This window comes from Bombina bombina, chromosome 12, assembly GCF_027579735.1.
Source record: "Bombina bombina isolate aBomBom1 chromosome 12, aBomBom1.pri, whole genome shotgun sequence".
NCBI lineage: Eukaryota > Metazoa > Chordata > Amphibia > Anura > Bombinatoridae > Bombina > Bombina bombina.
Window position 1 is genome coordinate 140,557,267 of NC_069510.1, and position 27,055 is coordinate 140,584,321.

Consider the following 27,055-nt stretch of genomic DNA (forward strand, 5'->3'; position numbering starts at 1 on the left):
GTTTAAAACAGAGCAATCGCGCTTTCTCTGATAAGTAGGCATTTTGGATAAAAGATTTGCTATGGAGTTATCCATTACAGCCGTTAATTGTTGCATGGTAATAAGTATTGGCGCACTAGATGTACTAGGGGCCTCCTGTGTGGGTAAAACTGGTGTAGACACATTAGGGGATGATGTAGTATCATGTTTACTCCCCTCATTTGAGGAATCATCTTGGGCAATATCATCATCTGTGGCATTACTGTCCTTACTTTGTTTGGACACTATGGCACACTTATAACATAAATTTAAATGGGGAGACACATTGGCTTTCATACATATAGAACATAGCTTATCTGATGGTACAGACATGTTAAACAGGCTTAAACTTGTCAACCAAGCACAAAAAACGTTTTAAAATAAAACCGTTACTGTCTCTTTAAATTTCAAACTGAAAACACTTTATTACTGAATATGTGAAAAAGTATGAAGGAATTGTTCAAAAATTACCAAAATTTCACCACAGTGTCTTAAAGCATTAAAAGTATTGCACACCAAATTTCAGAGCTTTAACCCGGAACCGGAGCCGTTTTTACATTTAACCCCTATACAGTCCCAGCTATATGCTTTGCTGAGACCCAACCAAGCCCAGAGGGGAATACGATACCAAATGACGCCTTCTATAAGCTTTTTCAGTGATTCTTAGCTCCTCACACATGCATCTGCATGCCTTGCTCTCCAAAAACAACTGCGCATTAATGGCGCGAAAATGAGGCTCTGTCTATAACTAGAAAGGCCCCCATCTGAAAAAGGTGTCCAACACAGTGCCTGCCGTTTTTCTAAACGTTCCCCAAGATTATAATACCAATTATAAGTTAGAATCTGCATAATATGCCTAGTAAAGCAATCGTTTTAGCCCAGAAAAATGTCTACCAGTTTTTAAACCCTTTTTGAAGCCCTTTATTCTTTTATGTTTAACTAAGAAAATGGCTTACCGGTCCCCATGAGGGGAAATGACAGCCTTCCAGCATTACATGGTCTTGTTAGAAATATGGCTAGTCATACCTTAAGCAGAAAAGTCTGCTAACTGTTTCCCCCAACTGAAGTTACTTCATCTCAACAGTCCTGTGTGGAAACAGCAATCGATTTTAGTTACTGTCTGCTAAAATCATCTTCCTCTTACAAACAGAAATCTTCATCCTTTTTCTGTTTCAGAGTAAATAGTACATACCAGCACTATTTTAAAATAACAAACACTTGATAGAAGAATAAAAACTACATTTAAACACCAAAAAACTCTTAACCATCTCCGTGGAGATGTTGCCTGTGCAACGGCAAAGAGAATGACTGGGGTGGGCGGAGCCTAGGAGGGATCATGTGACCAGCTTTGCTGGGACTCTTTGCCATTTCCTGTTGGGGAAGAGAATATCCCACAAGTAAGGATGACGCCGTGGACCGGACACACCAATGTTGGAGAAATATTTATTCAAATTCTATTATCAAACTTAGCCCCTTTCTGTGAGAGCATACTGATGTATGCTCAGAAGCGTGCACGTGACTTGACCACTAAAAGTACAACATTGTTACAGACATTGTTATAAACACTGCTGACAAATAAGTGTTCAAGTCATGTGCACGCTCTTGTGCATACCACAGTATGGTCTCATGGAAAGGAACTTTGTTTTAACAAATGAAAACAAGAGAGAGGTAAATTGAATTAATATTTTATTAGTTGCACGCACTGAACCATCATCATTTTTTTTGCTTTTTACTCCAATGCCCTATACCTCTTTAGATAACTCCCTAATGTCCTCAGACTTAAAGGGACAGTCTAGTCAGAATTAAACTTCCATGATTCAGATAGGGCATGTCATTTTAAACAACTTTCCAATTTACTTTTATCATTAAATTTGCTTTGTTCTCTTGGTATTTTTTGTTGAAAGCTAAACCTAGGTAGGCTCATATGCTAATTTCTTAGCCCTTGAATGCCACCTCTTATCTCAGTGCATTTTGACAGTTTCTTACAGCTAGACATTGCTAGTTCATGTGTGCAATATAGATAACGTGCTCACGCCTCTGGAGTTACTTATGAGAGGGCACTGAAATACAAGTTTGTCAAAAGAACTGAAATAAGGGGGCAGTCTGAAGAGGCTTAGATACAAGGTAATCACAGAGGTAAAAAGTATATTAATATAACTGAGATTAGGAGCAGTCTGCAGAGGCTTAGATACAGGTTAATCACAGAGGTAAAAAGTATATTAATATAACTGAGATAAGGAGCAGTCTGCAGAGGCTTAGATACAGGGTAATCACAGAGGTAAAAAGTATATTAATATAACTGAGATTAGGAGCAGTCTGCAGAGGCTTAGATACAGGTTAATCACAGAGGTAAAAAAGTATATTAATATAACTGAGATAAGGAACAGTCTGCAGAGGCTTAGATACAGGTTAATCACAGAGGTAAAAAGTATATTAATATAACTGAGATAAGGAGCAGTCTGCAGAGGCTTAGATACAAGGTAATCAGAGAGGTAAAAAGTATATAAATATAACTGAGATAAGGAGCAGTCTGCAGAGGCTTAGATACAAGGTAATCACAGAGGTAAAAAAATGTATTAATATAACTGAGATAAGGAACAGTCTGCAGAGGCTTAGATACAGGGTAATCAGAGAGGTAAAAAGTGCATTAGTATAATGGTGTTGGTTATGCAAAACTGGGGAATGGGTAATAAAGAATTTATCTTTCTTTTTAAACAAAAACAATTCTGGAGTAGACTGTCCCTTTAATAAAAATGTATGCTAACCGAACACATTTCCCACTCAGAGAGAAATCCCAAACAAATCACTAAAATAGAGACTCTAGGAAAGAACAAACAAACAATCTAGCCACAGCCAATATATCTGAGCAGAGGTTCCGCTATTGCTATGGCCAACCCCCAGGGAGTTTCTGATCCCAGTTGCTATAATGGTGATACCTATATTACATGGGCACCAGTGTTGTCTGATAATGCTATCTGCCCCTATAGCTTGCCCGCTCTCTTACCACCGCTACTATCCTAGATGTTGGCAGGTTGTTTCTAATGGGGAGATTCACAAGGGGCACACATATTGGAAATGTCTGTATTACTGTTTGTGGTGGGTGCTCACATGGATGTGTTAAGAGTAACGGCAGATTAACAAAGGAGACATCACATTTTGGTTAATAGCATGGGGGGGGAGGGGAATTTGTGTTAGCCATAAGGGTTAATTTTGTTGGGGGAATTAGAGGAGCATCAATTTGGGTTAAACTGCAGCAGGAAATAACAACATAGGAGGCTTGGAGAGAAATCATCAGCTTATTTTACTGAGGATCATATTGTAAAGTAAGTGTCTATCCTTAACATAAAGCATATTAGTGATCTCCTCTTAATGAAATACACAGCTCCCAACATAAAACATGCCTTTAAAAAAAACCCTGAGGGTCCTAGTATTTCTGATTAGACACCAGTTTAAAGAGCTTTAGAGAATCGAGCCCTAAATCTAATAACATGACCTTTGTGTAGCTACACCTTGTACTGCGCTTTAGAAATAATTTACAGCAAAACCATAAATACATTATTCCCTTATAACAAATGTATGGTTTAGGTAACCATAACAACCATGATCCTCTGATTTGTCAAGCCTTGACATGACATGAGTCTAACGCTTTTTAAAACACCAATCTTCAAATAATCCATTGCTTTATTTTCTAATCAGTAAGCAATCTAAATATACACCATTCAGATTAAATGAACTAATTCACACCATAACATTTATCTTCAGCAGATGGTCTACTCAGACCTACATTTTGTAATCATGGAAAATCAATTTAGTAAACGCTTTGACTAGTCTTCATTTTATTCAGTATATTTACTGAGAGCAACCTTAGCTCTAAGCATTTTTAACAATGTCCAACTTAAAAAAAAATCCATTTCTGATAGATCTGAAAACAAATGAAACACTTAAATTAATCTCACTCCCCCACTAAACAACTTCAATTTCCTACGCCTCTATAGTCGGCCTCACTTTGGTGCTGTAGTCTGCGGGGATATATTAAGGAGATGTTCTGCACTAATCTGTTCCTATCAGCCGGGATCGGAAGAAGCTGAGCTACTATAATCACACCTGCCTTTTCTATCCTTCTGTGTCGGGAATGAGACAGGAGAAAGTAGTACGAAATAAATGACATGACTGAGGACTTAAAGCCTTTCCATCTCACTCCTTATGACATGACTGCAAATCATGTTCCGTCTGTAATTCCCGGGCAGAACAGATCTCGGAAATGTCATTTCAATTGATGTGTCTATTAAAGAAACCTATACTTTGGGCTGATTGTTTGTTAGAGGCAGACACATTTCTCTGCTATATTGCTGAGCTTGACAAGTTTTGTGTTATTTTTTTTTTATAGAGTGGGAGGTTTACGTACAAAAGACACGGATTTTCAGCTAGGGAGTGCATCTGGTATATGAAAAAAAACATGACTTTGTAGGGACGTATGTGCGTATACATGGGATGCTGCTTCTAAAGTGCATTTTATTTACAGGTCAACATTACAGAAAATACAACATTTTGGATAACATTGTTCTCTGCCTGCTAGCACTGACATAAGTGTCATTGTATGTTTCTCTAAGGGGTGGAATACCTACGTATATTGTAACTGTAGATTTTTATACAGTGATCCCAACAATCTAGCACCAACAGTTGTCCTTTTGGAGTGACAGACACTCCTACAGGACAGATCAATCCCTCCTTTATTAAGACACTGTAACCACCACTTTTAGGGAAATGAAGGATTTCTTTACGGCCACTGTCAGCAACAATCAAGTCTCCTCGGGCCCCAACACACATGCCTGCAATGCAACGGAAGTCCTCATTCTCTGAGAAGAAATGGCTGATCTGTCGACCCAGTTGGCCATCAGACCCTACAGAGCCAATGGAGAAGCCACCCTCCAGATGATGCTCGTACTGTCTGTTTTCTAAGTTCAGACCTAGTCCCTGTGTGAAATATACTGTTCCTTCTTGGTCACAAGTAACAAACTTTGGACGCACAGCACTACAGAGTCGGTTAAATTTGACTACTCCTAGGCTGCGGTCTACAGTTAAACACCACAGCTTCCCTCCTTCCACATCCGTTACAACAAACTGACCTGAGGGCATGGCTGCAATGCCCCATGGTTTGCTGAGCTGACTTCTGTGGCAAGCAATACAGTGTCCCTCCATTGTATAGACTTTGACAGAGTTATCATAGTTATCAGTCACTCCTATCAATCCATGGCAATTCATGGTTACTGAAAGTGGAATAAGATTGGGCAGGTCAGCTCCGAGGAAACTGAGCACAAATGTATCAATACCAGTTGGGCTTCGCCTAATCTCCCTCAGAAAACCCTTTCTGTTAAATACCTGGATTCTAAAGTTACCCCTGTCGGCTACAAGTACTTCTCCCAGTGCCGTAACATGCAGACTGACTGGTAGGTTAAACATGCCTGGCATATTGCCCTTGGAGCCCATCTTCCTGAGGAACTGACACTGCTGAACACTGCATGTTGCCTCAGGCAGCCGGGTAAGAGGAGGAAAGGGACATGATGGAACACAGCTGACTTCTTCTGGCTGTGTTTCCATCTCATTACATGTAACCAGTGGAAAGGCACATGCTTCAGGGAGAGGGTCTTGTACACTGATAACATATGGCTTCTTGACTACTTCACCCACTTGTAAAGGATCAACATGTCCAATTTTGAGGAACTCCACATCCTGCAATGTGAGCTCTGGAGGCATGTCTGTTGCAAGCTCAGGTTCCTCTTCCTCCAGAGACTCTTCCAGAAGAGCAGTATCCGACTGTTTTATCTTTAACAGAAGGAAGTCACACCTAGAAACCACCTGCACCTCAGTAATGTTTAATAGGTAAGCTTGCTCATCCAATATCTGATTGTTTAACCTTTCAATCTCTGCCAGAGAAGAAGTAAAAATCTTGCGAGAGCGCACAAGTTCCTCCTGTATCCGACCCTCCTCTTTACTGTAATCTTGGAGGACAGATTTGTACTTTGCTTTTATCTGAGCAGAAACACTTTCTAAGGAAGCTTTTCTTTTCTGCAAGTCCTGCATCCTTTGTCTGAGACATACAAGCCTCCCCTCCAGAGTTCGTCTGCGCTCCTCGGCAGCCTCACGCAACGGAAGAACATGGTGATCTGGCAACGTATGGTTTGCCTCTCTACAGGCCTCACACAACACCTGAGAACAGCTTAGGCAGAAGTACCTTGGTAGCCTCCGGCTACACATCTTGCACATCAGCCCACTGACAGTCTGTCCAAGTTCTGCTGTGTCAATTATTTTTAAGACAGTCAGGTTATCAGCCAGCTGTGTGAGGTTGGTGATACGAGTGACCCTACTACAGAATGGGCAACGTATGCCATTGATAGTGTTGGCCAAGAGTTTCTCAAGGCACTGCTTGCAGGTTGTATGGCCACAGTGCAATAGCTTCGGTCTCTGCAGCTCCTCTGTGTAGGTCTCCATGCATATGGGACACTCTAGAACCTCCCGCAAGGCATCCATGTTCAGAGATTGAAGTACTGCCATGTTTTCCTGTGGGGTAAAAGAAGAACCATTAAAAAAAAAACTAATTTTTTTACATTAAACAGAAGTACAATATGGGTAAACTAGAACAGACTCCAAACAAGGTCTACAGTTGTATAGGAGGTAGTAATGAAAAAAAGATTAGTGAGAGTAGTGTAATTATCAAGAATAAACTCAAATATACAGGGGTGGAAAAATATCTCTCTAGTTTATTAGACAGAAAAACTAAAATGTTTTTACTAGTTCAGGACTATTGGAAATTTAGATAGATGGATAAATAGATAAAGTTTATTTAAATATTTTTTTTCCTTATACATTAGTCTATAAGTGGTAAAAGCAAAGCAGAGCAAAGTTCTAGGTTTTGAGAGCCCAGGAGGGTTAAGTTTTAGCAAACGCTAAGCATGATAAAAGAATAGCTCGGTTGCCTGTGCTGTATTTTTATATATACAATATGACAGTATTCTCACTTCAGGAATGATCACTTTTCATTAAAATTATAGACAAATTTAGAAGTTTAAAAACAAACAAACCCCTTGCACATCTGCCCTCGACTGCCCTCATTGCAATAATAATTTGGCAGCTGTAGATTGCTTTAAAATGATCAGTTTACAGATTGATGCAAACCGTATTAAAAAGGAAGGAAGGGTGGAGAGAAAACGAGGGCAGCTGAATCTCTACTAATCTCACACTTGAACGCCTCTATTGCTAACCAGCCGCTCCGTTTGATAAGAGTAATTTGCCTACATAATTTATAAGTGAAACAGAGAGAGGTCTATTGGCAGCTAAATAATTCCCTTCCTCTAAAAGATAGATTGTACGGTTCAGATTACGTTTTGGGAATGACAAATGCGTCGGTCATGGAGTTTGTGTTAATGCAGTGCGAGCTCAGCAACTGCAGAAAGCTAAACTTGTTATTGAAACAATCAAGTAGTGATGCGCCAGTGAGCCGCGACCTGTTGTCTTTTGCCGATTACTCTGCAGAACCTGGAAAAAAATATTAAGCTGGGATATGAGTAGAAAGCACAGGGAGAGACTGATCTTGTGATGTGCACGGATTGTATTATACACAAATCTTAGTTTACCTCCTTGTATGAAATCATTTGAGTTGCAAATACAAGGAATCAATCCAACAATACACTCCGCTATAAAAATGTTAAATGGACGTTAAACACTAAGGGCTAGATTATAAATGGAACGCTAAATGACCCATTTGCCCATTTGAAGGCGTGCGATAATTAACCAGCTATTACAAGTGGCTGGTTATTGCTACTGCGAGCTCACAGTAGCAATTAGCGCTTATAAAATTAACCAGAGATCAAATCTCTGGTTAATTTTGTTTAAATATGCCACAAAAATACAGGGTAGTGTATTTTATTACAAAATAACAACAATAGCAGCATCTTTATTTTTAATAAAATAACTGCACTAGGCAATATTTTGGGGCTAAAGTTGGCGGGAGTGGGGTGTTGGAAAAAAAACGGCACTGAAAAGTGCCTTTACATAGTGGTCTATAAGAACTGTGTGTTCCCAGTATATATGGCTATTATATATATATATATATATATATATATATATATATATATATATATACACATACATACTGTATATTTATGTGTTAATATGTGTCTATGGGAACTGTGTGTTCCCAGTAAATATATAATGTATATGCTTATAAACCTATATATTTATGTGTTAATATGTGCTGTATATAAACATAAATATATAGGTATATAATCATATACCTATATATTTAGATTTGCTGTCCTTAGGTTCTGATGCCATCTCTCCCATTGGAGCCTATGGAAGAGTGCTCTCGTGGGCACAATGCTTCCCAGCAATGCGAACGGGAGCTGTTAACTTGTAATAGCAGCGCACATTTGCATACGCTAGTATTACACAGTGGAGAGCAAATATCGCTTTCTTGAAAGCGATATTTAGCGCTCCAGTTGTAATCTGGCCCTAAATAAATCATTGCTTGGGTGATGTATTCAGAGCAAAGATTAGCCTGAGAATAATGCTATTAGTTATTTAAATATTGAAAAAAATAACGATAAAGTTAATGTCCGTAAAGCAGTGGGTACCGCCATATTGTAACTTAGTTTACCTTTTCTGCTGAGGCCAATCAGGAATGTGTATAAATGGCTTAGTAGAGTGAGCAACCAATGACTGTGTGTAATATAGCGGTGTCTGCACTTCCATGTTTAGTATGAATTGGAAAGCCAACAATATTCAGAATAAAATTACAGGAAAGGAGAACAAAATAAATAATGTAAGTATATTAGTATATTGCAAAGTTGTTTTACTACATGTAATTAAACTATTTATATCAATATCTTGAGGTGTTTAATGTCCCTTTAAATTAAGACATAAATAATAAGGTTGAAAAAAGATGATATATTACATTGTTGTTACAGTTTTAATTCGGTCCTGAGCTAGTGGTAAAGGTACATTGCACTGACGCTCACCATGTTTTCCTCTTGGGCCTTTGTGATTTAATCTTTACTAATACCATTTGGTGAACTTCTGCATTCTCACACTGGGAGCAACCATCTTCATGCTCATGCAACAGAAGTGGTGAATAGTAGGAGATTGGTGATGTTGGCGGCTTTTTCACAGCTGTATCATGTGCTTCAGGTTAGCACAGACAATACACAGTGGGTCCATCTTGAATCCAGCCGACGCGGAGCATCCTCTTCTTCCGACAACTCCCGACGAATGAAGGTTCCTTTAAATGACGTCATCCAAGATGGCGTCCCTTGAATTCCGATTGGCTGATAGAATCCTATCAGCCAATTGGAATTAAGGTAGAAAAAATCCTATTGGCTGATGCAATCAGCCAATATAATTGAGCTTGCATTCTATTGGCTGATTGGAACAGCCAATAGAATGCAAGCTCAATCCTATTGGCTGATTGGATCAGCAAATAGGATTTTTTCTACCTTAATTCCAATTGGCTGATAGAATCCTATCAGCCAATCGGAATTCAATGGACGCCATCTTGGATGACGTCATTTAAAGGAACCTTCATTCGCCGGAAGAAGAGGATGCTCCGCGTCGCCTGGCTTCAAGATGGATCCGCTCCGGATGGATGAAGATAGAAGATGCTGCCTGGATGAAGACTTCTGCCCATCTGGAGGTCCTCTTCTGGATTGGATGAAGACTTCTGCCCCTCTGGAGGACCACTTGTGCCCGGCTGGGTGAAGACGGCTCAAGGTAGGGTGATCTTCAAGGGGTTAGTGTTAGGTTTTATTAAGGGGGGAATTGGGTGGGTTTTAGAGTAGGGTTGGGTGTGTGGGTGGTGGGTTTTAATGTGGGAGGGGTATTGTATTTTTTTTTACAGGTAAAAGAGCTGATTACTTTGGGGCAATGCCCCGCAAAAGGCCCTTTTAAGGGCTATTTGTAATTTAGTATAGGGTAGGGAATTTTATTATTTTGGGGGGCTTTTTTATTTTATTAGGGGGATTAGATTAGGTGTAATTAGTTTAAAATTCTTGTAATTATTTTTTTATTTTCTGTAATTTAGTGGTTTTTTTTGTACTTTAGTTTATTTTATTTTATTTAATTGTAGTTAGTTTAGGTAATTAATTTAATGATAATGTGTTAGGTGTAATCAGGGCCGCCATCAGGGGGTGACAGGGGTGACTCCTGTCAGGGGCTCAATGGGCCAGGGGGGCCCAATGAGGTAAGAACTAAAAAAAAAAATTTGGCAGCCACCAGTGGGTACTACAGCAGAGTGCTAATTGAGCATGGGAAATGTTATTACAAGGAGTAAAGTATTAGCATTTGAGAGGATTTCTGAGTGTGCACTAAACCACTATGCACAGTGTGAGACAGACTTGGCACTTTGTTTGTACAATGTGTGCCTGAGTCAGACGGCAGATCACTTTCATTTGCAGAGGAGGTAGGACTTACTTAGCAAATGTTTTTTTATTTCTTTGTGCAATTTCGGATTGTAACTTCAGTGTGGTAGTAGTTGTATGGTGGGGCCAGGGGTCCATAAAAACATGTTTTTTTAGCAGCAGTGTATTTATGATTATTTGACAGTGCTGTAGAAATTCTATATTTAAAACCATGCAGAAATGTTTCCTCCTCAATACACAAATGGTACGTGCCCTTTTGGCAGACCAAGATTGCTCAGTGTTTGAAATGAGACAGGTTAACTTAAAACTATTCAGTAATACATACCAACAAGCCTAAATCCTGCATATGTATGTATGTCTGTGTTTTCTCTGGATGTCTCTGTGAGGGTGTGTGTTTTCTGTGGGTGTCTCAGTGAGGGTGTGTGTATGTCTTTGTGTGTTTTTTGTGGATGTCTCAGTGAGGGTGTGTGTATGTATGTCTTTCTGTGTTTAAGTGGTTGTCTCTCTGTTTGTGTATGTCTTTGTGTGTTTTCTGAGGGCTGAGGGTGTCTCTGTGTGTGTGTATGTCATTATGTGTTTTCTGAAGCTGTCTCTGTCAGTGTTTCCTTGGGTGTATGTGGATGTTTGAATTTGTGTGTGTGTGTGTGTGTCCATTGTCTGTTCCTTTTAAGGACATTTTGACCTTACTACTGATTATTCACATCTTTCTACAGACTTTGAGACTGAGACCTTTACGGAAGTCACCAATCCACCACTTAACCTTTTAAATTATTGTTTAGGCAGTTCAAGACCCTTCCTTTCAGCCACTGCATGCTGTTGTCATCATTTAGTTGGCATCTTCCTTTACAAAAAGATAATCAGAACTCCATATTTTGTTTTCTAAATCTCCTTTTTTTTTACCAAACTGTAGTCTTCCTCATTACTTGTCAGGTCAATGTAATCAAGTGCTGAGTGTCTGTTTGGGTGTCTGTGTCTGAGTGTGTTTGTGTGCTACTTTGCGTGTCTGCTAGAGTGTCTATATGTGAATCCTTATGTGTGAGTGTGTGTGTGTTTCAGTGTATGAGTGTGTCTGTTTGTGTGTATATTACTACCTTTACAACATTTCCAAGTTTAAATAGACACTTAAGAATAAAGTGCATATACGTTTTAGTCACTTGGTCAAAAATTGCACATGTCAAAGGGGGGGGGGGGCCTGATCAATGGTTAAGTCAGGGGCCCCAAAATTTCTAGTGGCGGCCCTGGGTGTAATTGTAATTTAGGTTAGGATTTATTTTACAGGTAAATTTGTATTTATTTTAACTAGGGAGTTATTAAATAGTTAATAAAGTTGCCTGCAAAATAAATATAAACCCTAAGATAGATACAAAATGTAACTATTAGTTATATTGTAGCTATCTTATGGTTTATTTTATAGGTAAGTATTTAGTTTTAAATAGGAATAATCTATTTAATTGTAGTAATTTTATTTTGTTTTATTTAAATTATAAAGTTAGGGGGGTGTTAGGTTTAGGGGTTAATAAATTTAATATAGTAGCGGCGACGTTGGGGGCGGCAGATTAGGGGTTAATAAATGTAGGTAGGTGTCGGCGGTGTTAGGGATGGCAGATTAGGGGTTAATAAAATGTAACTAGTGTTTGCGAGGCGGGAGTGCGGCGGTTTAGGGGTTAATATATTTATTAAAGTGGCGGCGATGTCCGGTCGGCAGATTAGGGGTTAAAAACTTTATTTAAGTGTTTCCGATGGGGGGGGTCTCGGTTTAGGGGTTAATAGGTAGTTTATGAGTGTTAGTGTACTTTGTAGCACTTTAGTTAAGAGTTTTATGTTACGGCGTTAGCCCATAAAACTCTTAACTACTGACTTTTAAAATGCGGTAGGAGTCTTGACAGGAGAGGGTCTACCGCTCACTTCTTCCAAGACTCGTAATACCGGCGTTATGCAAGTCCCATTGAAAAGATAGGATACACAATTTACGTAAGGGGATTTGCGGTAAGCTCGAGTCGCAGGAGAAAAGTGAGCAATACACCTGTACCTGTCAGACTCGTAATACCAGTGGGCGTTAAAAAGCAGCATTGGGACCTCTCAACGCTGCTTTTTTAAGGCTAACGCAAGACTCGTAATCTAGCCAATAGTTAGTTACATTTTCCTTCCTAGTGCATCATGTGACAGCCATCAGCCAATCACAAAACGCGTATATCTTACACATGCTCAGTAGGAGCTGGTTTCTCAGAAAATAGGCAAATAAAAGACTAAAAACATTTAGATAATGGAAGTGAATTGGAAAGTTGTTTAAAATTGTGTGCGCTATTGAATCATGAAAGTTTTAGCACATTTTGCTAACAAGACGGCAGTTTTAAACATTTTTTAAGACAATTATTTTTACATTGACAAAGCAGCGATTAATTACAGATATAAATAAAAAGAGCACTCTGGGAACGAACAATAGCATAATAGCTTGTTCTATGGCTAGTAACCACCCAAGAAGCAGCCTCTTTTTGCTCAAAATGTGCCTTTCACAGAGAACTTTCCTGTATCATATAAGTCTGATCCTGACTAAACAGTGCAGTCCTGAAATACCAGGCAATCCCCCTGTGAACGAGAGAAACGGCAAAACCCCAGAAGTACGTTTCGGCCTAGTGTGGGCCTCCTCAGTGAGGTGCAGCCATATTCCTCTAGGCACACTGAGCAACGGGTCCATGTCTGGATTCCTGCATCACCCTTAGGCTGAAACGTACGTCTGGGGTTTGCCGTTTCCCTTGTTCAGAGAGGGATTGCCTGGTATTTCGGGGCTGGAATGTACTGTTAAGGCAGGATCAGACTGATATGCTACAGGAAAGTTCTTCTCTGTGAAAGGCACATGTTGAGCAAAAAGAGGCTGCTTCTTGGGTGGTAACTAGCCATAGAACAAGCTATTATGCTATTGTTCATTCCCAGGTTGAGCACTTCTCTCTTTTTATTTATGAAAATTAAATTCAAATTTAAGTGCTTCATATATATTTGTAAGAAACATGAAAGTAAAAGAATAAACTCATGATTCTGAAACAAGGATATTTTCTTTATTCTTTTGCTATTCTTTGTTGAAGGCAGCTAGCTAGTGACTGGTGGCTACACATATTCCTCTTGTCATTGGCTCACTAGCTGTGCTCAGCTAGCTCCCAGTAGTGCATTGTTGCTCCATAGATTAATTTAACTATGTGATATATCCCTTTGCAGGGGTTAAACAGGTATATGCAAGCAATAGTAAAATGCTTACATTAAAGCATTATTTTTGCTCACTTTGATCTCCATCTATTTGATTGTCCTGCCCTTTATGCTGTGAGATGTAGTGATGTCACACACATAAGTACACGGTCACAGCACACTTCACTCTCACTAGCAGATCTTTCTTACTGGAATCTTTTTAATGCCCTTTCTAACCTTCATAAACAACAGAACCAATACTATTAACAATCTTTACATTTCTCAGCAACAACCGCCCAGGCGCCCCTGAAAAATAGACTTTGCACAAGACCACAAAGGTTAAACATCTTGACAGATAGGATTATTGGGGTACAGGGGGTGCTTCAGACGTTAAGCTGAGAATTCCCATTAAGAAGCATTTAGACAAAATGATTTTGTGATGTTCTGTTAAGAGGAACACAAGGATAAAGGGGATATGTTACACTAGGGGGCGTGTATGCAGCAGGCAAGGTTAATTGTTACAGGGGAGTTAGGATTAATTGTGGTTTTGGGGGCTATTTCTGGGGCAATTACAATTGGAATGCAGTTTGCAGTGAGCAAATGAGCACTGGTTAGGGTTAAAGAGACATAAAACACCAGCTTCTGTCGTGCAACTATTTAACATGCCGACAGATTGAGTGTGAACATGTTTGAATACATTATCACCTTGTTTGCAGCAATTGTTTTTCAATGGTCAAAACTTCCCCCACCACTCCCCTTATTTAGAAGAGCCAATCCAGAATCGTTAATGGTGTAAACAAGACTTGCTGCAGTATTTTATCACCAGTATGCAGTGTAATTAGTGGCAGATATGCAGCAGGGTCCTTGTGTAGTCTGCAGCATCTACTTCTCAGAATTGAAAATTCACAATTTTAGTACTAGAAAAAGGGGGCAAAGTAAATAATGAAAGTATATAGCAAAAGTGTTTTTTTCCACGCAAACAGAATTAAAACACAGTTTTCCAACAATTTAAGGATGCACCTATCAAAAATGAGTCTGTAATAGCACTGAAGTGCAGCACATAACTGTGACCTAGAACACTGGGAGCACTGCAGGGTGCAGCACATAACTGTGACCTAGAGCACTAGGAGCACTGCAGGGTGCGGCACATAACTGTGACCTAGAACACTGGGAGCACTGCAGGGTGCGGCACATAACTGTGACCTAGAACACTGGGAGCACTGCAGGGTGCGGCACATAACTGTGACCTAGAACACTGGGAGCACTGCAGGGTGCGGCAAATAACTGTGACCTAGAACACTGGGAGCACTGCAGGGTGCGGCACATAACTGTGACCTAGAACACTGGGAGCACTGCAGGGTGCGGCACATAACTGTGACCTAGAACACTGGGAGCACTGCAGGGTGCGGCACATAACTGTGACCTAGAACACTGGGAGCACTGCAGGGTGCGGCACATAACTGACCTAGAACACCCGGAGCACTGCAGGGTGCGGCACATAACTGTGACCTAGAACACCCGGAGCACAGCAGGGTGCGGCACATAACTGTGACCTAGAACACCCGGAGCACAGCAGGGTGCGGCACATAACTGTGACCTAGAACACCCGGAGCACAGCAGGGTGCGGCACATAACTGTGACCTAGAACACTGGGAGCACTGCAGGGTGCGGCACATAACTGTGACCTAAAGCACTAGGAGCACTGCAGGGTGCGGCACATAACTGTGACCTAGAACACTGGGAGCACTGCAGGGTGCAGCACATAACTGTGACCTAGAACACTGGGAGCACTGCAGGGTGCAGCACATAACTGTGACCTAGAACACTGGGAGCACTGCAGGGTGCAGCACATAACTGTGACCTAGAACACTGGGAGCACTGCAGGGTGCAGCACATAACTGTGACCTAGAACACTGGGAGCACTGCAGGGTGCAGCACATAACTGTGACCTAGAACACTGGGAGCACTGCAGGGTGCAGCACATAACTGTGACCTAGAACACTGGGAGCATTGCAGGATGCAGCACATAACTGTGACATAGAGCACTGCAGGGTGCAGCACATAACTGTGACCTAGAACACTGGGAGCACAGCAGGTTGAAGCACATAACTGTGACCTAGAGCACTGGGAACACTGCAGGGTGCAACACATAACTGTGACCTAGAACACTGGGAGCACTGCAGGGTGCAGCACATAACTGTGACCTAGAACACTGGGAGCATTGCAGGATGCAGCACATAACTGTGACATAGAGCACTAGGAGCACTGCAGGGTGCAGCACATAACTGTGACCTAGAACACTGGGAGCACAGCAGGGTGAAGCACATAACTGTGACCTAGAGCACTGGGAGCACAGCTGGGTGAAACACATAACTGTGACCTAGAACACAGAGCACTGCAGGGTGCAGCACATAACTGTGACAGAGCACTGGGAGCACTGCAGGGTGCAGCAGATAACTGTGATCTAGATCACTGGGAGCGCTGCAGGGTGCAGCACCTAAATGTGACGGAGCACAACACATAACTGACATAGAGCACTGGTAGCACTGCAGGGTGCATCACATAACTGTTACATAGAACACTGGGAGCACTGAAGGGTGCAGCACATAATTGTGACCTAGAACACTGGGAGCATTGCAGGGTGCACCACATAACTGATCTAGAACACTGGGAGCACTGCATTGTGCAGCACATAACTGATCTAGAACACTGGGAGCACTGCAGGGTGCAGCACATAACTGTGACCTAGAACACTGGGAGCACTGCAGGGTGCAGCACATAACTGTGACAGAGCACTGGGAGCACTGCAGGGTGCAGTAGGTAACTGTGACCTAGAATACTGGGAGCACTGCAGGGTGCAGCATATAACTGTGACCTAGAGCACTGGGTGCACTGCAGGGTGAAGCACATAACTGTGACCTAGAGCACTGGGTGCACTGCAGGGTGAAGCACATAACTGTGACCTAGAACACTGGGAACACTGCAGGGTGCAGCACATAACTGTTACATATAACACTGGGAGCGCTGCAGGGTGCAGCACCTAAATGTGACGGAGCACAGCACATAACTGACATAGAGCACTGGTAGCACTGAAGGGTGCAGCACATAACTGTGCCCTAGAACACTGGGAGCATTGCAGCATGCATAACATAACTGTTACATAGAACACTGGGAGCACTGCAGGGTGCAGCACATAACTGTGACCTAGAACACTGGGAGCATTGCAGGGTGCACCACATAACTGATCTAGAACACTGGAAGCATTGCAGGGTGCACCACATAACTGATCTAGAACACTGGGAGCACTGCATGGTGCAGCACATAACTGATCTAGAACACTGGGAGCACTGCATGGTGCAGCACATAACTGATCTAGAACACTGGGAGCACTGCATGGTGCAGCACATAACTGATCTAGAACACTGGGAACACTGCAGGGTGCAGCACATAACTGTTACATAGAACACTGGGAGCACTGCATGGTGAAGCACATAACTGTGACCTAGAGCACAGAGCACTGCAGGGTGCAGCACATAACTGTGACAGAGCACTGGGAGCACTGCAGGGTGCAGTAGGTAACTGTGACCTAGAATACTGGGAGCACTGCAGGGTGCAGCACATAACTGTGACCTAGAGCACTGTGTGCACTGCAGGGTGAAGCACATAACTGTGACCTAGAGCACAGAGCACTGCAGGGTGCAGCACATAACTGTGACAGAGCACTGGGAGCACTGCAGGGTGCAGTAGGTAACTGTGACCTAGAATACTGGGAGCACTGCAGGGTGCAGCACATAACTGTGACCTAGAGCACTGTGTGCACTGCAGGGTGAAGCACATAACTGTGACCTAGAGCACTGGGAACACTGCAGGATGAAGCACATAACTGTGACAGAGCAGTGGGGAGCACTACAGGGTGCAGCACATAACTGTAACCTGGAGCACTGGGAGCACTGCTGGGTGAAGCACATAACTGTGACCTGGAGCACTGCAGGGTGCAGCAGATAACTGACAGAGCACTGGTAGCACTGCAGGGTGCAACAGATAACTTTGACCTAGAGCACTGCAAGGTTCAGCAGATAACTGACATAGAGCACTGGTAGCACTGCAGGGTGCAGCAGATAAATGGCCTAGAGCACTGTAAGGTGCAGCATATAACTGTGACCTAGAGCACTGATAGCACTGCAGGGTGTAGCACATAACTGACAGAGCACTGGTAGCACTGCAGGGCGCAGCACATAACTGACAGAGCACTGGGAGAACTGCAGGATGCAGCACATAACTGACAGAGCACTGGTAGCACTGCAGGGTGCAGCACATAACTGACAGAGCACTGGTAGCACTGCAGGGTGCAGCACATAACTGACAGAGCACTGGTAGCACTGCAGGGTGCAGTACATAACTGTGACAGAGCACTGTGAGAACTGCAGGATGCAGCACATAACTGTGACAGAGCACTGGGAGAACAGCAGGATGCAGCACATAACTGACCTAGAACACTGCAGGGTGCAGCAGGTAACTTTGACATAGAGTACTGGGAACAATGCAGGGTGCAGCACATAACTGTGACAGAGCACTTGGAGAACTGCAGTGTGCAGAATATAACTGACAGAGCACTGCAGGGTGCTGGGCATAACTGTGACAGAGCACTGGGAGCACTGCAGGGTGCAGCACATAACTGTGACAGAGCACTGGGAGCACTGCAGGGTACAACACATAACTGACAGAGCACTGGTAGCACTGCAGGGTGCAGCACATAACTGTGACAGAGAACTGAAACAACTGCAGGGTGCAGCACATAACTGACAGAGCACTGGTAGCACTGCAGGGTGCAGCAAATAACTGTGACCTAGAACACTGCAGGGTGCAGCAGGTAACTTTGACATAGAGTACTGGGAGCAATGCAGGGTGCAGCACATAACAGTGACAGAGCACTGGGAGAACTGCAGGGTGCAGAATATAACTGACAGAGCACTGCAGGGTGCAGGACATAACTGTGACAGAGCACTGTGAGCATTGCAGGGTGCAGCACATAACTGTGACAGAGCACTGTGAGCACTGCAGGGTGCAGCACATAACTGTGACAGAGCACTGTGAGCATTGCAGGGTGCAGCACATAACTGTGACAGAGCACTGGGAGCACTGCAGGGTGCAGCACATAACTGTGACAGAGCACTGGGAGCACTGCAGGGTGCAGCACATAACTGTGACAGAGCACTGCAGGGTGCAGCACATAACTGTGACAGAGCACTGGGAGCACTGCAGGGTGCAGCACATAACTGTGACAGAGCACTGGGAGCACTGCAGGGTGCAGCACATAAGTGTGACAGAGCACTGCAGGGTGCAGCACATAACTGTGACAGAGCACTGCAGGGTGCAGCACATAACTGTGACAGAGCACTGCAGGGTGCAGCACATAACTGTGACCTAGAGCACTGCAGGGTGCAGCACATAACTGTGACAGAGCACTGGGGGCACTGCAGGGTGCAGCACATAACTGTGACAGAGCACTGCAGGGTGCAGCACATAACTGTGACCTAGAGCACTGCAGGGTGCAGCACATAACTGTGACAGAGCACTGGGGGCACTGCAGGGTGCAGCACATAACTGTGACAGAGCACTGCAGGGTGCAGCACATAACTGTGACAGAGCACTGAGCACACTGCAGGGTGCAGCACATAACTGTGACAGAGCACTGAAGGGTGCAGCACATAACTGTGACAGAGCACTGAGAGCACTGCAGGGTGCAGCACATACCTGTGACAGAGCACTGGGAGCACTGCAGGGTGCAGCACATACCTGTGACAGAGCACTGAGAGCACTGCAGGGTGCAGCACATAACTGTGACAGAGCACTGAGAGCACTGCAGGGTACAGCACATAACTGTGACCTAGAGCACTGCAGGGTGCAGCACATAACTGTGACTTAGAGCACTGCAGGGTGCAGCACATAACTGTGACCTAGAGCACTGCAGGGTGCAGCACATAACTGTGACTTAGAGCACTGCAGGGTGCAGCACATAACTGTCCCTATTACCTTATAATGAACTCTATAGAAAGTAACATCTGTTGTTTCCAAAGTGCTTGAGCTCTTCATCTTTTGAGCTATGATTGGGACGACTAAGACACCACAATTGATGACAACAATTCTGTCACTTTAAATATAAGGTTAATTGGATTGCGTCCTATATATTGGTAAGTTCCTGTGTAATTGTGACAGTATATACTGAGTTTCCCGTCCAGCCTTCCTTCTACAGAACATCATACGGTTGTGTGCACAATTTCATTTGCTGTATTTATTCACAAAAGCAAGTTGGTAAGTATTGATTTAGTTGATATTAATACTCTGTCTCATTACAGAGACTAATGGTTTGCAGTCAGTATGTCATTATACTCCCTCTACCAGCAAATATGAAAGTATAAGTTCTTAGCTGACACTTCAGCATTATAAATATTGCTCCTGGTAATTAATATAGCTGGTGGCGCCAGTTTTAGTTGTAGATATTGGACCCCTAAAAGGTCAGATAAAGGACACCATTCTACTCAAGGCCTTCAGTTATAATTTGATAAAGAGTATTGACTCTGATTATAGACCAGAGTTTGCGCATCACTGTGCCACATTTAGGGAATATATAGGTTTCTCAAAGTCCCTCCCCTGTTTTACCATACAATAGGATAACATACTTAAAGGGACACTAAACCCAATTTTTTATTTAATGATTCGGATAGAGCAGCAATTTTAAACAACTTTATAATTTACTCCTATTTTTGGTGAACAACCTGGGTTGTTCTTGCTGATTGGTGAATAAATCACCCACCAATAAACAAGTGCTGTCCAGTGTGCTGAACCAAATATTGGCTGGCTCCTTAGCTTAGATGCCTTCTTTTTCGAATAAAGATAGCAAGAGAACGAAGATAAATTGATAATAGGAGTAAATTAGAAAGTTGCTTAAAATTGCTGCTCTATCTGAATAATGAAAGAAAAAAAAAAATGGGTTTAGTGTCCCTTTAACCCTTTGAGTGCTAAGCACTTTCCCACCTGGGTGCTAATATTTTCTATAGCTTTTTAAATTTTTTACATTTTTTTTATTTTTTTTACAGACCCCCAATACTTCAACTGTTGGAAAGGTTAGGCGATTACCTTTCCAATGGTGGGTCTTGGGGGTCTGTAGCTGCTTAGATGCCTGAGATACAGGCTTCTAAGCAGCATGCCCCCTCCTCCTATACTTAACATTGTTAAGTATGAATAAAGTTGCGCAGTGACATCATCACGTCATTGCGCGTGACGTCACCGCACATCACGTGAAGCCCCGGCGATGCCTGTCACTCTACAGGCACAATCGCCGGGGTAGGAGCGGTTAGGAGCCCCCAGATCTCCCTCAAGGTGGGAGAGTGCTCATGACGGCTCTGAGCCGTCATTAGCACCAGAGTGAAAAACTCTGTGACGGCTCAGAGTCGTCATTAGCACTCAAAGGGTTAATATACTTTCTACTTCTGTGATTACCTTGTATATAAAGGCTGTGTGGGTTCAGTGTCCCTTTAAAGCTTATGAGCCAGTCCATTTTAGGTTCAGCACCCTGGATAGTGTTCACTGATTAGTAGGTATATTTAGCCACCAATAAGCAAGCATAACCCAGGTCCTGAACCAAAAATGGGCCGGCTCCTAAGCTTATATTCTTGCTTTTAAAATAAAGATAGCAAGAGAACAATTAAAATTTGATAAAAAAAAAGAGAGTAAATTATAAAGTTGCTTAAAAATGCTTGCTCTATCCGAATCATGAAAGAAAAAATATGGTTTTAGTATCCCTTTAAAGGGACATGAAATCCAAAGCTTTTAATTTTATCATTCAGATAGAGAATACAGTTTGAAACAATTTTCCAATTTATGTCCAATCTCAAATATGCCTCATTCCGTTGGTATCCTTTGTTGAAGGAGAGAAAGGAGAGAGAGAGGAGAGAAAGAGAAAAAGAGAAAGAGAGAGAAAGAGAGAAAAAGAGAAAGAGAGAGAGAGAGAACAAAACAAGCAACACAGCACCTTCTTCTTTACTGACTAAGTAGAGATACACACCCCATCAGGTCAGCCTTACTGGCTGAATACAGACAAACACCCCAGCAGCTAACCTACTGTACTGACTGAATACAGAGACACACACCCCAGCAGGTAACCTACCTTACTGACTGAATACAGAGGCACACACCCCAGCAGGTAACCTGCCGTACTGACTGAATACAGAGGCACACACCCCAGCAGGTAACCTGCCGCACTGTCTGAATACAGAGGCACACACCCCAGCAGGTAACCTGCCGCACTGTCTGAATACAGAGGCACACACCCCCAGCAGGTAACCTGCCATACTGACTGAATACAGAGGCACACACCCCCAGCAGGTAACCTGCCGTACTGACTGAATACAGAGGCACACACCCCAGCAGGTAACCTGCCTTACTGACTGAATACAGAGACACACACCCCAGCAGGTAACCTGCCTTACTGACTGAATAGAGACACACACCCCAGCAGGTAACCTGCCTTATTGACTGAATACAGAGACACACACCCCAGCAGGTAACCTGCCTTACTGACTGAATACAGAGACACACACCCCAGCAGGTAACCTGCCATACTGACTGAATACAGAGACACACACCCCAGCAGGTAACCTGACTTACTGACTGAATACAGAGACACACACCCCAGCAGGTAACCTGCCTTACTGACTGAATACAGAGACACACACCCCAGCAGGTAACCTGCCATACTGACTGAATACAGAGACACACACCCCAGCAGGTAACCTGCCTTACTGACTGAATACAGAGACACACACCCCAGCAAGTAATCAGCCTTACTGACTGAATACAGACACACACACACTACAGCAGGTAACCTGTCTTACTGAATTTTTCAATAATGAATACAAAAAGAACAAATCACATTTAAAAATAGAAGTGAATTTACATTCAGAATCATGCAAGTTTAATGTTGTCTTTCCTATCCCTTTAAATGAATAGTCTTTTCAAAATTAGACTTTCATGATTCAGATAGATTTTAAGTAACTTTCTAATTTACTCCTATTGTCAATTTTTCTTTGTTCTCTTGGTATCTTTATTTGAATGTAAGCTTAGGAGCTGGCCCATTTTTGGTTCCACACATGGGTAGGGCTTGATGATTGGTGGCTACATTTAGACACCAATCAAAAAGCGCTACCCAGGTGCTGAACCATAAATGACCCGGCTCCTATGCTTACGTTCCTGCTTTTTTAAATAAAGATACAAAGAGAACGAATAAAAATTGATAATAGAAGTAAATCGGAAAGTTGCTGCCCTATCTGAATCATGAAAGTTTAAATTTTGGCTTTCCTATCCCTTAAAGTGTGGAGATGAAATCACCAAGAAATAGAAAAAATGCAGTGGGTATACTTTTTTCTTCTTTAACCCTTTGAGTGCTAAGAACTTTCCCACCTCGGTGCTAAGATTTTTAAGGGTTTTTTATTTTTTGAACAAATTTTTTTTTTAACTTTTTTTTTCTTTTTTCAGATCCCTAAGACTTACACTTAGGCGATTACCTTTCCAACAGTGGGTCTTGTTGGTCTGTAGCTGCTTAGATGCCTGAGCTACAGGCTTCTAAGCAGCATGCCCCCTGCTCCTATACTTAACATTGTTAAGTATAAGTAAAGTTGCACGGTGACGTCATCACGTTAATGCGCATGACGTCACCACACATAATGTGAAGCCCCAGCGATGCCTGTCACTATGCAGGCCTGATCGCCGGGGTAGGAGCCCCCAGATCTCCCTCAAGGTGGGAGAGTGTTAGTGATAGCTCTGAGCCGTTATTAGCACCAGAGTGGGAAACTCTGTGACGGCTCAGAGCCGTCATTAGCACTCAAGGGGTTAAAGGGTCACTGAACCCAAAAAAAAATATTTCGTGATTTAGATAGAGCATGCGATTTTAAACAACTTTCTAATTTACTCCTATATCAAATTTTCTTCATTCTTTTGGTATGTTTATTTGAAAAACAAGAATGTAAGTTTAGATGCCGGCCCACTTTTTAGTGAACAAACTGGGTTGTCCTTGCTGATTGGACAGCACTAATATACAAGTGCTTTAAATGGTTCTGAACAAACAATTTGCTGGCTCCTTAGCTTAGATGCCTTTTTTTCAAATAAAGATAGCAAGAGAACAAAGAAAAATTGATAATAGGAGTAAATTAGAAAATTGCTTAAATCTGCATGCTCTTTCTGAATCATAAAAGAAAAAAAATTGGGTTCAGTGTCCCTTTAAAGTGGAGAATTTTATACACTAATAAAAGAGCACAATCTGCAGATGTGACAGGTTCATTTCTTCAGCAACATCATAGCCAGATATGTTGTTCCCAATCGACCTGCTAAAAGGAAGCAGGTTTACAGGCTCACTTTAGTCATTTTCCAGAAAGCTAGGACTACTCATTCTAAGCAAAGAAACCTACATTCACCAAGAGGGATTTCCTGCTGTAATGTGAAATGACATTAGGACTCATTAATAATAAATAACACATAACGTGAGTCAGTTTATTTTATTTTTATCTTACTCAGCATAACGCACACAAAGCAGTATCTCCAGAGATAACCAATTAGGACATCATTACTAGTACAAAGTGGGGAGAAAATACTGTCTTGTTATTGTCATCATTTATTTACGACATGCCAATATAGTCTGCAAGCTATTGACATAATGACATGATGAAAAGCTATGCGATGTTAATCACCTTGAGTAAGATTAGTATACAGGGCAGGTGGGCTTGTAAGCTAAGGTTTAATGTTATACAACGGAAAATGTTTTTTTATCAAAGTCAAAATTAAACTTGCATGATTCAGATAAAGCAGGTAATTAAAAAAAAAAAAACACTTTTAAATTCACTTCTATGTTGAAATGTGCTTCGTTCTCTTGGTATTCCTTGTTAAAAAATAATATGCACATACCTTAGTGGGAGATAGCTGGTGATTGGTGCCTGCACACATTTGTCTCTTGTGATTGGCTAACTAGATGTGTTTGGCTTGCTGCCAGTAGTGCAATTATGTTCCTTCAACAAAGGATAACAAAGCAAATTTAATAATAGAAGTAAATTGGAAAGTTGATATGTTCTATCCAAATCATGAAAGAAATTGTGAGGGTTTCTTGTCCCTTTAATTCCATCAGCGCTGCGGAATCTGTTGGCGCTCTACAAATACCTGATAATAATAATAATTAATAATAATAATAATTTGAGTTCCTGGATTAAGATTTTTTTTTCCTCATTACTATTATTAGTCCCAAGGTTAAATATATTTTATTTGAAACTAAAAGGTCACACAGAATAAAGGAGCCAGCAATATTTTAGGCAACTGATTTCATATTTGGATAGGTGTAGAAACCAACCACAACCAGTAGGCAATGACATTACTATACGTTCCGCCCAGAATACTTGACATTCTTCAATCCTTTGGTTGAAACTGTGTGAGCATATACTGTACACCTCAGATCATGATCACTCTGGGATCTGAAGTTGTACAGCCGATTATGATATTGTGCACAGTATTATACGTTCATTATATTCTTTAATAGGTTATCAGAAATACAATTCTAATATAATGTCACAAGGGAATGATTAGTAGGCTACTTGCTGAATAACAAAGACTAGATTGTATCCAAGTTATTTTGGGTTGTAATATTGCACAGCTGATGCTAAGCCACTTTATATAGCCTTTTCTCCAATTGAATATGCATTATATTGAGTAGATTGTTATAACAAAGTAATGTTGCCTTCCTTGGGGGGTTAGTTACTGCCAAACCAATGAGATGTGGTAATCTAGTCTCCCTTTTCCTCCCTAACTGCAATGCAATGTGCTGTCCCTGAAACATTAAGAAGAAAGAGTTGCAGGACACATGGGTCTGATGTGTGTTTCATAAACTGTGCAGGGAACACGAGTCTCCACTGAGGGCTGCTGTGAGCCCCTAGCTGGCAAAAAAAATACAGATCTGTTTTATAAGCCACTGCCTGCCAAGAGGATTAACAACCGTTCTGTGCGATACTGGCAACCAAGCTGTTAAATCATTGTTCTGTGTGCAGATATGAGTTTATGTGTACATATATTTATCTATTATACATACCTGTCCATGTATACAATAAAAACACGTACAATATGGGAATTTATAATATAGATACAGAGACAATGAACATTTTTCGGCACCTTCATTTTTGAGCTTGCTCCTAGGGCTCCAAGAAATGTTTCAAAACTTGTTGGGGAAGAAAACAGTAATGCAATTGTACTCAGTCTCATGAAAGGGTTACTTTGACCTTATGGCGGGTAGACAGGCTGAAGGGCATAAATAATAGGGCGTATAATGAGTAATACATCATCCTAACGCCATACTTTGTCTATTGCACCCAGAGATTGAATAGTCCCTTTTACATACGTTATATGGTGTAACATTATTTAAAGGGACAGTAACGATTCAGAAAGAGCATGCAATTTTACACAACTTTCCATTTTACTTCTATTATCAAATCTGCTTCTCTCTCTATGTATTATTTGAGGAGGAGTAAACCTAGGTAGGCTCAGGGAGCAGCAATTCACTACTGTGAGCTAGCAAAATACATCAGGTGAGCCAATGACAAGGGCATATCTGTGTAGCAACCAATCAGTAGCTACCTCCCAGCAGTTTACTGCTTCTTTTGAGCCTGTGGCAACCACAGGGTTAAAATGACAGGGGCCAGACATTAGACAACAGTAGGTAATTAATGTCATGTGATATACAGCAGCACTTACCGGCTAGTGCACTTTGTACTGTACTAGGGCTCCTGCTACCGCAGTACAGTAAGGGCAGGGCCACCACATATTAGTGTTGTGATTCACTAGTGCTGGGCATTTGCAAATATGCCAGCTAATCATAAAATGGGCTGGAGCTAGCAATTATAATGTTATTAGGGCACGGTCAGCCAGGTGCTGCTGTAATAACAGCATATCGCGATATAATACAAACGCAGTGTCAGAGATATATGTCATATTGTTATAGTCCAGGTACCATATTTCGACATAGTCTTGCTATTTTATTACCCTCATTTTACCGAGCAGCCACTCTAACGCTACTGTCCGTACTATCCCGGTTATATGCAGGGAACATATAATGTAACCCGTTTTTAATGCGCTAGAATCTTACCTGTCACTGCCGCACCCGACACCGGGACGGGTAGAGGGTCGTTCAGTGACGGTGATTCCGCCAACCTCCAAGAGCATGCTGGGACTTGTAGTCCGCTTGGTGATTCTGTCAGAAGAGGCGGGAGTATTGGATGCACGACTGCGCGTATCAGTGCAGTGACTGAGTGACATTTTTCGGCTGCTGTCCGCACCGCCGAGATGTTCGCAGTTTATTTCCAGCATATTGTAAGTGCTGCTAGTAAAAAGGGACGTGTAGGAACCATACCGGTGCCGGTGAT

At 42.0% G+C, this 27,055-nt stretch overlaps 2 protein-coding genes across 2 annotated transcripts in view; one reads left to right on the forward strand and one right to left on the reverse strand.

Moving 5' to 3' along the window:
* The window catches only part of ASTN2 (astrotactin 2), a 1,265,353-nt gene that overhangs the window by 648,178 nt on the left and 590,120 nt on the right, over window positions 1-27,055 (forward strand). The window lies entirely within an intron of this gene.
* Window positions 1,690-26,847, reverse strand: TRIM32 (tripartite motif containing 32). Its single transcript, XM_053695401.1, has 2 exons — window positions 26,779-26,847; window positions 1,690-6,576 (listed from the first exon to the last, which is right to left on the reverse strand). Exon 2 carries the CDS (start codon window positions 6,568-6,570, stop codon window positions 4,624-4,626), a length of 1,947 nt encoding a protein of 648 aa, XP_053551376.1. The 5' UTR covers window positions 6,571-6,576; window positions 26,779-26,847; the 3' UTR covers window positions 1,690-4,623.